General features: G+C 44.4%; 1 protein-coding gene across 1 annotated transcript in view; it reads left to right on the forward strand.

Annotated features, from left to right (window-relative positions):
- The window catches only part of CHTF18 (chromosome transmission fidelity factor 18), a 117510-nt gene that overhangs the window by 2107 nt on the left and 101510 nt on the right, over positions 1–13893 (forward strand). The window contains exons 2-5 of the mRNA XM_077449400.1: positions 1–136; positions 5625–5766; positions 7235–7430; positions 11866–11964. The exon at positions 1–136 is cut by the window's left edge and continues 80 nt beyond it. Of these exons, the coding sequence (XP_077305526.1) occupies positions 1–136; positions 5625–5766; positions 7235–7430; positions 11866–11964 (573 nt within the window). The remainder of the gene's footprint in view (positions 137–5624; positions 5767–7234; positions 7431–11865; positions 11965–13893) is intronic.

Here is a 13893-nt window from a genome sequence, read left to right on the forward strand (position 1 = left end):
GATCCCCTGACCGGATCTGAGAGCCGAGAGAAGAATGGTGACGGTAACGCGGGGAAATCAAAGAAGCGGGACGCAGCTTTTCTCCATCTGCCAGAAGAAGATGAATTCTCAGACAGCTTCTATGAGCCCCCAATCAGTATGTCCCATGTTCTGTAGTGTGTGTGAAATACATATAGATATACCGTATCTCACAAAAGTGAGTACACCCCTCACATTTTTGTAAATATTTTATTCTATCTTTTCATGTGACAACACTGAAGAAATGACACTTTGCTACAATGTAAAGTAGTGAGTGTACAGCTTGTATAACAGTGTAAATTTGTTGTCCCCTCAAAATAACTCAACACACAGGTTGCCACTGGAGTCCTCTTCCACTCCTCCATGATGACATCACAGAGCTGGTGGATGTTAGAGACCTTGCGCTCCTCCACCTTCTGTTTCAGGGTGCCCCACAGATGCTCAATAGGATTTAGGTCTGGAGAAATGCTTGGCCAGTCCATCAACTTTACCCTCAGCTTCTATAGCAAGGCAGTGGTGGTCTTGGAGGTGTGTTTGGGGTCTTTATCATGTTGGAATACTGCCCTGCGTCCCAGTCTCCAAAGGGAGGGAGATCATGCTCTTCTTCAGTATGTCACAGTACATGTTGGCATTCATGGTTCCCTCAATAAACTGTAGCTCCCCAGTGCCGGCAGCCGAGATTATGACACTCCCACCACCATGCCTGACTGTAGGCAAGACACACTTGTCCTTGTACTCCTGCACCACACACGCTTGACACCATCTGAACCAAATATGTTTATCAGACCACAGGACATGGTTCCAGTAATCCATGTCCTTAGTCTGCTTGTCTTCAGCAAACTGTTTGTGGCTCTTGTGCATCATCTTTAGAAGAGGCTTCCTTCTGGGACGACAGCCATGCAGATCAATTTGATGCAGTGTACGGCGTATGATCTGAGCACTGACAGGCTGACCCCCCCCCCCCCCCTTCAACCTCTGCAGAAATGCTGGCAGCACTCATACCTCTATTTCCCAAAGACAACCTCTAGATATGACACTGAGCACGTGCACTCAACTCCTTTTGTCAACCGATATATCGGCCATTATTTGCAGTTTTTTAAATTAATCGGCATCGGCCGATTGAGCTGATAAAAAGGCCGATTTAGAACTACAGCGCGACTTGGAAATGACTTCTGTAATAGAAGTCAGTGCAAGTTTCCTGAGTCTTCATAGAAGGGACTTGTTTCCTCGCTGGGCAGTCTGCCAAGAAAAGAGCAAAGAGATACAATGTTTACACTTGAATGAATGAACTCAACTCTGTGTAGAGTTCTCAGGTTAAAGGGGTTGTAAAGGTAAATGTTTTTTCACCTTAATGCATTCTATGCATTAAGGTGAAAAAACATCTGACAGTCCTGGCGCCCCCAGTCCCCCCCGTTTTACTTACCTCACCCCTCGAAAGTCCCGTGCTCGTCCCCCGACGTCCTTTCCACCGTTCAGCCTGGCCGCTGATTGGCTGGATGGAAAGCAGTGCAGCCATTGGCTCGCGCTGCTGTCAATCACATCCACTGACGCGGAGTGCTGGGGGCGGGGCCATGTTATACAGCGAGCGGCTATATCACGGGAGCGCGCCCGCAGATGCTTCTCACCATGCGAGGGAGCTAGGATGAACGTGAGAAGCAGAGACAGCCGCCGAGGGACCCCAGAAGAGCAGGTTCAGGGCCACTCTGTGCAAAACGAGCTGCACAGTGGAGGTAAGTATAACGTTATTTAAAAAAAAAAAAAATCACTTTACAATCCCTTTAACCATTTAAAGACTAAATCTTTTCTGACACTTGTTGCTTACAAGTAAAAGTCCTGTATTTTCTGCCAGAAAATCACTTAGACCCCCAAAAAATTATATATATATTTTTAGCACAGATCCTAGGGAATAAAATAGCAGCTGTTGCAACATTTTATGTCACACGGCATTTGCGCAGAGATCTTTTCAAATGCATTTTTTTGGGGGAAAAAATACGCTAAATGATTAAAAAAAACGAAAACAGTAAAGTTATCCCATTTTTTATTTTTTATTTTTTTCGTCCTAAAGTTTTGACTACCTGTTTTTATTTTATAGGCTGCTTTCACACTGGAGCGGGCAGGCATTGATGGTAAAATGCTGCTAGTTTTAGCAGCGCTTTACCATCATTTTAGCGGTGCTATTTGGCTGCTAGTGGCGCGCATATAACCCAGCTAGCGGCCGAAGAAGAGGTTAAATGCGCCCGTGAAGCACCGCTGCCAAAACGCATTGCATGCTCTTCGGCAGTGATGACCATTAATATCAATGGGCAGGAGTTGTGGGGGAGCGGTATACATCCCTCCAAATGTGCTGCTTGCTGGACTTTTAACATCCTGCCAGCGCATCGCCTCAGTGTGAAAGCACTCTGTCTTTCACACAGACTGCAGGGGAGTCGTTTTGCAGGCACTTTACAGGCACTATTTTTAGCCCAAAAGCGCCTAAAAAAAGCCCCAGTGGGAAAGGTGTCTGTTAGGTTTTATGAGATGAAGGGGGATAAAAAAATAATAATAAATAAAAATAAAAATCGGCCTAACATATCGGCCCAAAAAAATCGGCATCGGCCGCCGTGATTTCTAAATATCGGCATCGGCCAGAGAAAAACCCATATTGGTCGACCTCTAACCATGACTAGGCCTGTTCTAGGTGGAACCTGTCCTGTTAAACCACTGTATGGCCTTAGCAGCTCAGTTTCAGGGTCTTGGTAATCTTCTTATAGCCTAGACCAGTGATGGTGAACCTTGGCACCCCAGATGTTTTGGAACTACATTTCCCATGATGCTCCACTACAATGCAAGGTACCAGAGCATCATGGGAAATGTAGTTCCAAAACATCTGGAGTGCCAAGGTTCGCCACCACTGGCCTAGACCATCTTTATGTAAAGCAACAATTCTTTTTTTTTTTTCAGATCCTCAGAGTTCTTTGCCTTGAGGTGCCATGTTCAACTTTCAGTGAGAAGTATGAGTGAGTGAGAGCGATTAACATCAAATTGTACACACCTGCTCCCCATTCACACCTGAGACTTTGTAACTAATGAGTCACATGACACCGCGGAGGGAAAATGCCTAATTGGTCCCAGTTTGGACATTTTCACCTAGCTGTGTACTCACTTTTGTTGCCAGCGGTTTAGACATAATGGTTGTGTGAGTTATTTTGAGGAGACAGCAAATTTACACTGTTATACAAGCTGTAAACTCACTACTTTACATTGTAGCAAAGTGTCATTTCTTCAGTGTTGTCACATGAAAAAGATAGAATAAAATATTTACAAAAATGTGAGGGGTGTACTTACTTTTCTGTGTGTGTGTGTGTGTGTGTGTGTGTGTGTGTGTGTGTGTGTGTGTTGCTCTACTTTGCTGGAGGCTCTGACATGAGACATTGAAGCCCTACCTCTTTCAAGATGGCTGCCTCCGCACAGAGACACAGTGCAGAACAGCGGAGGAAAGTAGAAAAATGGCACTGTACACATAGGGTTATCTCTGTGGTGCCATTTTAAAGTTGAACTATATGTAAAAAAAAAAAAAGGGTGAACAGGCAGGATTTTGAATGCACAAGAGACATGCTTTGCCTCTTCTCTGAGCAATGATGAAGCTGACTGAATTCCCACGCATGCACGGGATTGACGTCATATTGGCCAGGCCAATGAAAGTGGTCGGCAACCAATTCCCAGGAAGATGTCAGTGGGTCACGGGGAGTTCCAGGGCACCGCATCGCTGGAGCCAAGGTGAGTATAGTTCCGCTTTAAAGTACTGAAGTTGATGTAAATGACCTGGTTCCCGGACCAGGCAGCCAGAGGATCTCCACGGTCTCCTTGGCTTTGTAGTATCATCTATCAAAAATGCAAATTGAAGCACCACACTACTGCTAATATATCTTTATTCCATTAAAAGCCAGGGGGACGATCCAAATAGTAGCCAACGCATAGGTCCAGAGGTCCAAGAACACCCCCTTCATCAGGGCTTGATTGACAACAATGTGAATAGTCTAGCAGTGAACTAGATCTTTTATGTTATTTTTTTTTCCCCCCCATGTTTTTGTGATTGCAAGCACAGGACTTTAGTTTTTGACTATGAACCTGAGGAGGGGCTATTATTTTGATATGGCGATTTCCTTATGTTTTTCTAGCCCTGATAAAAGGGGCGTCTTTGGTCATGGTACCCAAGAGTATTTTTCAAAAGGTGGAAAAAAAAAGGGGGCGGGGGGAGGGTAGGGGAGATGTTGAGGGTTGCTCCTTGCATCTTATGTCTTGCATCCTACAATGACAAATTTTCTCAAATTCTGTTTCATGAGTCCAAAGACACCCTCTCCATCAGAACTAGAAAAAAAATGACATCTCCTTATCAATATAATTTCCCCTTCTCCGGGTCATAAGTGAAACTAAATAATTGTATAATTATGGTGCTGGTATGGTTTTTTATTTTTTCTCCCTTTGGGCCCCCCCCCCCCCCCCCCCCAAAACGCATTGGAAACTTGATTGTCCCCTTGACATTTATTGGGGGAAAAAAGTTGTATCTGGACCTTTTCAATTGTCTGGTGCTTCAATTTTCATTCATACATTACGGTACAAACCAAGGAGACTGCGGAAAACCTCTAGGGCAGGGATATGCAATTAGCAGACCTCCAGCTGTTGCAGAACAAGTCCCATGATGCATAGCAAGACTTTGACAGCCACAATCATGACACCCAGAGGCAGAGGCATGATGGGACTTGTAGTTTTGCAACAGCTGGAGGTCCACTAATTGCATATCCCTGCTCTAGGGTTCCCGCCTTCCTGGGAACTAGATCATTTATATTAACATCAATACTTCAAGATGACCACTTTACTCAATTAGACACTTTCTATGCACATTGATATGGATACTTATAAATGTTTTTTTCTGCATATGTTTGCACTGACTGGGGAAAGGTAAGACCTGCTGTCGAGGTGTGTGGGTTTTTTTTTTTTTGCTGAGCACTAGGGTTGCTGTTTGTAGAACAGTCCATGTTTAGATTCCCCTCCCCCTTTAGAGAGCATTTGACAGGCTTTAACCCTAGAGTATTTGCAACCAAGTGCATTGCACGTGATTTCAGGGTAGGTGCAGAGCAGCCCCACTTAAATGGGTCAGCAGGTGGTCGTGCCCACAAAGAACAGGGGATATATTTCCTGTTGTGGCATCAATCATATTCACAACATATGTACACCCTTGGCCACTGTCTCTGCGGCTAAAGGGGGAGTAATTGTAGGAGTTGACCCCCTCCACAACCGCTAGTGTAAACTAGTCCTATGGTGATGGTGTAGTTGTCTTGCTATATGCACATAGAGATGTGGAGAATGAGTTCGAGTTCAGAGGACATCAGTGCCCAATGGGCACTGGAGCAAGGGGCAAGAGACCTCTCATTAAAACCATGAATAAAAGCATAAAAAAAATATGAATAAGTTCCAACCCTCTCCCACTGTCTAAAACTAAAAACTAGTGCTTTGACACAATCTAGAACAATCACAATCTTATGGTAATTTTGCCATGATACAGGCTTTTTTTTTTTTTTTTTTTTTTTTTTTTTTTTTTTTTTGATATTTTAACTTTTCTTCTACAGCTCCTAAACCAAAGCGTCCAAGAATTGATGCTGTTAAGAAATTGAATTTTGGTTCAGATGATCAGTCTCCAAATATCTCAGCGATAAGCGATGATATTACTCCTCCACCATCCCCGCATTTCACAGACCAGAAAAATGAGAGGTAAAAAAAATCTGACGTATGAACCACTCCAAGGCTACTTGGGACTGCAAAGTCGCATGGCAAGTAGTACCCCCATGATTTCCAATAGGGTTGCACCAATGCAGATAATATTGGTGCTGATACTAAGCATTTGCACGGGTATTGGTACTCGTGCAAATGTGCCCATACCTGAAACCGATACCTTCCGGTTCGGCTCTTTCATCTGTCAGCGTGATTCCCCCACTGACAGATGAAATGTATACAAAAGAATTCAAACGGTTATTAGTTGTTAAAGAGCGGGTCTCCTCCTCGGGTGGCTGCGGAGTGACAGCTCTGCCTGCCTGATGAGTAGTGTGTCCTGCACTGAGCCAGGCTTTGCTGCTGCAGAACTTCTTGGAGGGGGAGGGCAGGTCTGCTGGGTGTTGTAGTGCAGTGATTGGGTTCCCAAATACCCCCTTCCCCTCCCCCCTCTCCGTCCCCAAAACAATAACCCCCTCCCTGTCCCTCTACACGAAACAATAACACCCCTCCCCACATCTCCACCCTAAACAATAACGCCCCTCTCCACCAAAAAAAAGTTATAAACATTTTTAAATGGAAAAAAAAAATAATAATTTAAAAATATATATCGGTAATCAGTATCGGCAAGTACTTGAGGAAAAGTATCTGTACTTGGTCTTAAAAAAAACTGGTATCGGTGCAACCCTAATTACCAATGAATACCATTCATATCTGTGCGACTTCAAAGTAGTCCCTGCACTACTTTAGTGCGACTCGAGGTCCATAGACTTTTTAAGATTACACGGATTTTGGTCAGACCTCCTCCCCCCTGTCCCCATGCAAGCGCTGCTTGGGGACAGGGGGAGGAGGTCTGACCAATATCAGTATGTTTCTGATCGATTACTGATAATTTGAAAATCTTTATAAATAGGCCCCCAATAATTGGCCGCTCCCCTACTGGATATATGTAGGGTTTACAGTCACTTTAAGGCAGCCTGAATGCCAGACAGGGAAAAAATGAAGTGGATACAGTAATCCCATTTTGTATGTTGCCAGCAGCACTCCCTATAAAAATGCAATGATCAGCAACTGCAGCCGCTAGTCGAGGGAAAACCAAATTCCAACTTGCCTCCTAATGACAGAAGTTGATCAAACAATCGAATTGTGTCAAACGGGGGGTGGCCATACACTGACTGAAATCTGTCTGCTTCCGTGGGTAATTTGTGTATGGCCAGCTTTAGGATGGAGGGCGGGTCCAGTGAAAGGACTGCTCAATGAAGCAGATTAGAAAACCCTTTTCCATTACCATCACCCTCCTCCTTTGAAGTTTTGTCAGCTGTTTTGGTCCCTCTCCCTGTCACTTCTGTGTAGGCATAGACCTGGCGAATGCTTGTATTTACATGCACGCCTGACAAGTGTTTTTCTTATGATTGGTCAGATGACTTTATTTAAAGCTATGGTTATCGTAATTTCTGTTTCCTTCCGGTAGAAAACAAAAGTTCCAGTGCTGCCCTGCTCTTGAGGTCAGTGACATGGTTCCTCTACAAGCCACCCCAAACAAAACCGAGCAGAAACGTGTACTTAAACGGCCTCCCGTATTGGAAGATTATATTCATGTGACTGCCAGTGATGGTACTAGAGTTTACATGGCTATGAAGGATGACCAGGATGGGACAGGAAATGAGGTAAATCAGAATTGTCCTGGATTTACAGCCAGCTCTTTCCAGAGTTGATATTTATGCGTAGAAATGCAGGATACACACTGACCAGCTTCTTCTAGAATTCGGTGATTCCAGTGGTTGGATTTTTACTGTGGGGTTGATTTACTGAAACTGGAGTGGACAAAATCTGATGCTAGCAATGCAGCTTACTTCCAGATTTTTTTTTTTTTTTTGAACCCTTAAAGTGTACGTAATCTTCCTTTTACTGACTTTTATCTATAGGTAAGCCTATAATAAGGCTTGCCTATAGGTGGTGTAAATATCTCCTACACATGTACTGTGGCATTACTGGCGCGTGCGCTCAAAAGGAACGGCCACCTGTGCTGTTCTTTCAGAGCCCTATACCGTGAACAACAGTGACCTACGTGCATGTGCGGGAGTGACATTGCAGCTCTGGCCAGTCACAGAGCTGGAGCCCGTGAACCTGGAAGCAAGACTGGTGAAGATGGAGGCGGCTGCAGCGCTGATGTCGCAGCATTGGAACAGTTTTGTTTTAAGGCTTTTCACATAATGTGCTAGTATGCAATAGAGGTTGACCGATATGGGTTTTTCTCTGGCCAATGCCGATATTTAGACATCGTGGCCAATGGCCGATATATGATGCCGATATGTTAGGCCGATTATTATTATTATTTTTTTTTTTTTATCCCCCTTCATCTCATAAAACATAAGACACCTTTCCCACTGGGGCGTTTTTAAGGCGCTTTTGGGCTAAAAATAGCGCCTGTAAAGTGCCTGTAAAACGGCTCCCCTGCAGTCTGTGAAAGACAGAGTGCTTTCACACTGAGGCGATGCGCTGGCAGGATGTTAAAAGTCCTGCAAGCAGCACGTTTGGAGTGGTGTATACCGCTCCTCCACCACTCCTGCCCATTGATATTAATGGGCACCACTGCCGAAGCGCATGCAATGCAGTTTGGCAGCGGTGCTTCACGGGCGCATTTAACCTCTTCTTCGGCCGCTAGCTGGGTTATATGCACGCCACTAGCAGCCAAATAGCACCGCTAAAATTATGGTAAATCGCTGCTAAAACTAGCAGCATTTTACTATCAACGCCTGCCCGCTCCAGTGTGAAAGCAGCCTATAAAATAACAGGTAGTCAAAACTTTTGGACGAAAAAAAAATGGGCTAACTTTACTGTTTTAGGTTGTTTTTTTTTTTTTTTTTTTTTTTTTTTTTAAATCATTTAGTGTATTTTTTTCCCCCCAAAAAATGCATTTGAAAGACCTCTGCGCAAATGCCGTGTGACATAAAATGTTGCAACAACCGCTATTTTATTCCCTAGGATCTCTGCTAAAAAATATATATATAATTTTTTGGGGGTCTAAGTGATTTTCTGGCAGAAAATACAGGACTTTTACTTGTAAGCAACAAGTATCAGAAAAGATTTAGTCTTTAAATGGTTAAACTGAGAACTTCTACACACAGAGATGAGTTCATTCATCATTCATCAAGTGTAAACATTGTATCTTTTTGCTCTTTTCTTGGCAGACTGCCCAGAGAGGAGGAAAGTCCTTTCTATGAAGACTCAGGAAACTTACACTGACTTCTATTACAAAAGTCATTTCCAAGTCACAAGGTTCTAAATCGGCCTTTTTATCAGCTCAATCGGCCAATGCCGATTAATTAAAAAATTGCAAATATTGGCCGATATATCGGTCGACCTCTAGTATGCAATGCATACTAGCACGTTATTGACTACCTTGCAGTGAAAGAAAACGACCAGCGGTCTACAACCACTTTAACAGCATAAGCTGAAGTTGGAAGCTGATAGGCTGCCACACAGAACTGCACCAGGTTTTGCACTTTTCAGTTTTATTAAATCAACCCTCTTGTCTCTACAACCCTTCCCAACAACCTAACAAGTGTCTCTCTTGAGATTCCCCTGTTACTTGCTTATTATAAATATATATGTATGTGTGTATATATATTTAGTCAGCCACCAATTGTGCAAGTTCTCCATCTTAAAAAGGAGAGAGGCCTGTAATTGTCATCATAGGTATACCTCAACTATGAGAGACAAAATGTGGAAACAAATCCAGACAATTACAGTCTGATTTAGAAAGAATTTATTTGCAAATTATGGTGGAAAATAAGTATTTTGTCAATATCAAAAGTTTCTCTCAATACTTATATATCCTTTGTTGGCAATGACAGTGGTCAAACGTTTTCTGTAAGTCTTCACAAGGTTGTCACACACTGTTTCTGGTATGTTGGCCCATTCCTCCATGCAGATCTCCTCTAGAGCAGTGATGTTTTGGGGCTGTCGCTGGGCAACACTGACTTTCAACTCCCTCCAAAGGTTTTCTATGGGGTTGAGATCTGGAGACCGGCTAGGCCACTCCAGGACCTTGAAATGCTTCCTACAAAGCCAGTCCTTCGTTGCCCAGGCCGTGTGTTTGGGATCATTGTCATGCTGTAAGACCCAGCCACGTTTCATCTTCAATGCCCTTGATGATGGAAGGAGGTTTGCACTCAAAATCTCACAATACATGGCCCCATTCATTCTTTCATGTACACGGATCAGTTGTCCTGTTCCCTTTGCAGAGAAACAGCCCCAAAGCATGATGTTGCCACCCCCATGCTTCTCAGTAGGTATGGTGTTCTTTGGTTGCAACTCAGCATTCTCTCTCCTCCAAACACGACGAGTTGTGTTTCTACCAAACCGTTCTACTTTGATTTCATCTGACCATATGACTTTCTCCTAATCCTCTTCTGGATCATCCAAATGCTCTCTAGCAAACCTCAGACGGGCCCGGACATGTACTGGCTTAAGCAGGGGGACACGTCTGGCACTGTAGGATCTGAGTCCCTGGGGGCGTAGTGTGTTACTGATGGTAGTCTTTGTTACGTTGGTCTCGGCTCTCTGCTGGTCATTCACTAGGTCCCCCCCGTGTGGTTCTGGGATTTTTGCTCACCGTTCTTGTGATCGTTTTGACACCATGGGGTGAGATCTTGCGTGGAGCCCCAGATCGAGGGAGATTAGTGGTCTTTGTATGTCTTCCATTTTCTAATTATTGCTCTCACAGTTGATTTCTTCACACCAAGCTGCTTGCCTATTGCAGATTCAGTCTTCCCAGCCTGGTGCAGGTTTACAATTTTGTTTCTGGTGTCCTTCGACAGCTCTTTGGTCTTCCCCATAGTGGAGTTTGGAGTGTGACTGAGGTTGTGGACAGGTGTCTTTTATACTGATAACAAGTTAAAACAGGTGCCATTAATACAGGTAATGAGTGGAGGTTAGAGGAGCCTAATTAACCACTAGGGATCCGTGCTTTAGCCGAATGACAGCTACAGCGCGGACCTGCTTTGCTGGGACTACGTCTATTGACGTCATCCCGTGCATGAGGGGTGCATGCGGCGCGCTCTGTGATCGGCGAGTCTGAGACTCGCCTGATTACGGATCGGAGCAAGGGGTCGATCCCGACCCCTTACCACGTGATCAGCTGTCAGCCAATGACAGCTGATCATGTGACACAACAGAGCCGGTATTCGGCTATTTTTCCTGTCAGCGCGAGGAGAAAAAAAAAAGCTGATCGGCGGCCGTGATCGGGACATCAGTCCCGATCACGGCCAGCTTATCAGTGCCACCTAACTAATAAAGTGCCCCCCCCCCCCCCCGGTCTGGGCAGGAGGGGGGTTTAAGTGCCCAGTAAGCAAGTGGTTAAAGAAGATACAGGTCTTTGAGAGCCAGAAATCTTGCTTGTTTATAGGTGACCAAATACTTATTTTCCACCATAATTTGCAAATAAATTCTTTAAAAAAATTAGACCATGTGATTGGATTTGTTTCCACATTTTGTCTCTCATAGTTGAGTTGTACCTATGATGACAATTACAGGCCTCTCATCTTTTTAAGTGGGAGAACTTGCACAATTGATGGCTGACTAAATACTTTTTTTGCCCACTGTGTGTGTGTGTGTGTGTGTGTATACACATACATACATACATACATACATACATACATACATACATACATACATACATACATACATACATACATACATACATACATACATACATACATACATACATACATACATACATACATACATACATACATACATATTATTATTATTTTTTTTTTTTTTTCATGGAGTATCCATAGTTCGGATGCTTGGCTTTTAATGCCAATTACAACAAGTATATCCTCTCACTGGAGTTTATAAGATATCTAAGTATGCAGTTCAGCTTAACAGAAACCCTACTACTGAAATTTTATTTTTTCTGATTCAAATGAATGCCAAAGCATAATTGGTTGCAGCAAGTAACAGCACAATACGACTGTGTTTGCTTCAGTTTTCATGGTTTGTGTCCAATTCAAACACGTATCAGTTCACCAGTTACATAGCTTTATTTATTTTTATAGATTTAACTTGAGTTCTTTACACCTTAATTTCTTTTAGGCCATCAAAAAGCAGGGGGGCCTTAATTGGAGAGGTGACCAGCAATTACATCTTCTTGGAGTTCCTATCTCCTACCTGAAGGAACAGGTAGCGGATGAGGTAATGATTGTGTATGTTACCTTGTATGACTTTTCTAATAGCAGAGATGTTTGTGCAGCCTTCCTTACCAATACAGAGGCTTAGGATGCAGCTCTCCTGTTACAGAAAAACTCAAGCATTTCCCATGATTCCAGCTACTTATGTTTTTGGATATGGTAGTTTTGACAGTTCTGGAAAGTTTAGTTTGAACGGGTTAGGTTTCTGGCAGGTTTATTTTTGTGCCCTTGTGTTTTATCATGGTTATGTGATAGTTTTATGTTTTTGGGTTTTATCTTCAAGATATGCAGAGAGATCACAAAAACACTTGCAGGTAACATCAAACTGTGTATAACCTATATAAAATGACAGATAACAAATGTAATAATATTTGAAAAAAGAAACCAGAAACTATAGATGTCTTTTGCCAAGGAGTCCAGCCCATTTCCCACAGCTTTGAACATGGTCAAACCAGACACCAAGTGTGCAGTGGAACTGGAGAGAGACCAATGTATTCCAGTTTTGGTTGTATTTTTGTCAGTGAAAACCACCCCTCATCTACATACTTATGTATTAGTGAACCATAACAAAGAGAAATTACATTTGGGGCGCGGTCTGGAGCCGCTCTAAGATGGACGCCTGACTTGTGTTCTCCCGCACACCGGAGCAGTTAAAACAAGCTACAGGGATACAAAGAGCACACCAGACATTAGGCAAAAGGTGACCGAAGCTCCTCAGCCACCCGCAACTTGAAAGAACTGGGTTCACAGCCGCCAGGAAACATCCCCGCAATGTTTAAAGTCCCGGCAGGAGAAGGCCACACAGCCCCGAGCTCAGAGCAGCAACGCACGCCGCCCGCAAGATGCGGTCCCCACAGTGAAGCAGTACGCAGCGCAATGCATCCTGCACAAAACCTCAGCGCCTCTGCAAATGGTTGCTATGGACATTAAATCCACACTGGCTGCGGCGATCACAGATCTCAAAACTGACATTCAGTCTATTGCAACCAGGATGGGGTCAGTGGAACAGGTCTCGGCACGCCATACAGACGCCATCAGGCAAGTACAAAAATCCTCAGACATGCACCTGTCACATATAATAGAATTACACAGGCACCTAGGGGATCTCAACAATCCTTTAACCACTTCCCGACCTGCCGCACGACGATGTACGTCGACAGAATGGCACGGGCAGGCATATTGGCGTACATGTACGTCCCTGCCTTCCCGCGGGTCGGGGGCCCGATCGGGCCCCCGCCCGGTGCCCGCGGCGGTCGGTATTCGTTCGGGAGCGATCCCGGACGAGGGGACGGCCATTCATTCATGGCCACCCCCTCGCGATCGCTCCCGACGAATGAAAATGCTCCGTGACATCACTTCCTCTCCTGTAATGTAAACACAGGAGAGGAAGTGATGTAATCTCTCCTCCGTGTTGGTATTTTTCGTTCCGACACCGAGGAGAGAGGATCGGTGAGTTGCACCAACACGACACTACACAGTAGAACATGCCAGGCACACTCACACCCCCCCGATCACCCCCCCAATTACCCCTGCACCCCAGTCACAGTGACACCAATGTCATTTTTTTTTTTTTTTTTTTTTTTTTTTTTCATTGGTGTCATTTGTGACTGTAATAACTGTTAGGGCAGTTAGGGTTAGCCCCTTTTAGTTCTAATGTACCCCCCTAACCCCCCCAATAAAGGTTTAACCCCGTGATCACCCCCCGTCGCCAGTGTCACTAAGGCTGGGTTCACATTGCAGCGGTTTATGAGAACGAATGTGATTCGCACCGCACTGCAGTGCAAATCACATCCGATCTCTGTGCGATTCGAGTTCAGCCATACAGATAGTATGGCTGAATTCGTGTCGCACCCGCCGCAAACTCGCACGGGACCCTTTTTTTGGTCCGCAGCAGAATCGTATCGCATGGGTGTTCACACCATGCGATCCGAGT

The sequence above is a fragment of the Lithobates pipiens genome, unplaced genomic scaffold (genome assembly GCF_037356315.1).
Source record: "Lithobates pipiens isolate NorthernLeopardFrog02 unplaced genomic scaffold, aLitPip1_a1.2 Scaffold_22, whole genome shotgun sequence".
NCBI classification, from domain to species: domain Eukaryota; kingdom Metazoa; phylum Chordata; class Amphibia; order Anura; family Ranidae; genus Lithobates; species Lithobates pipiens.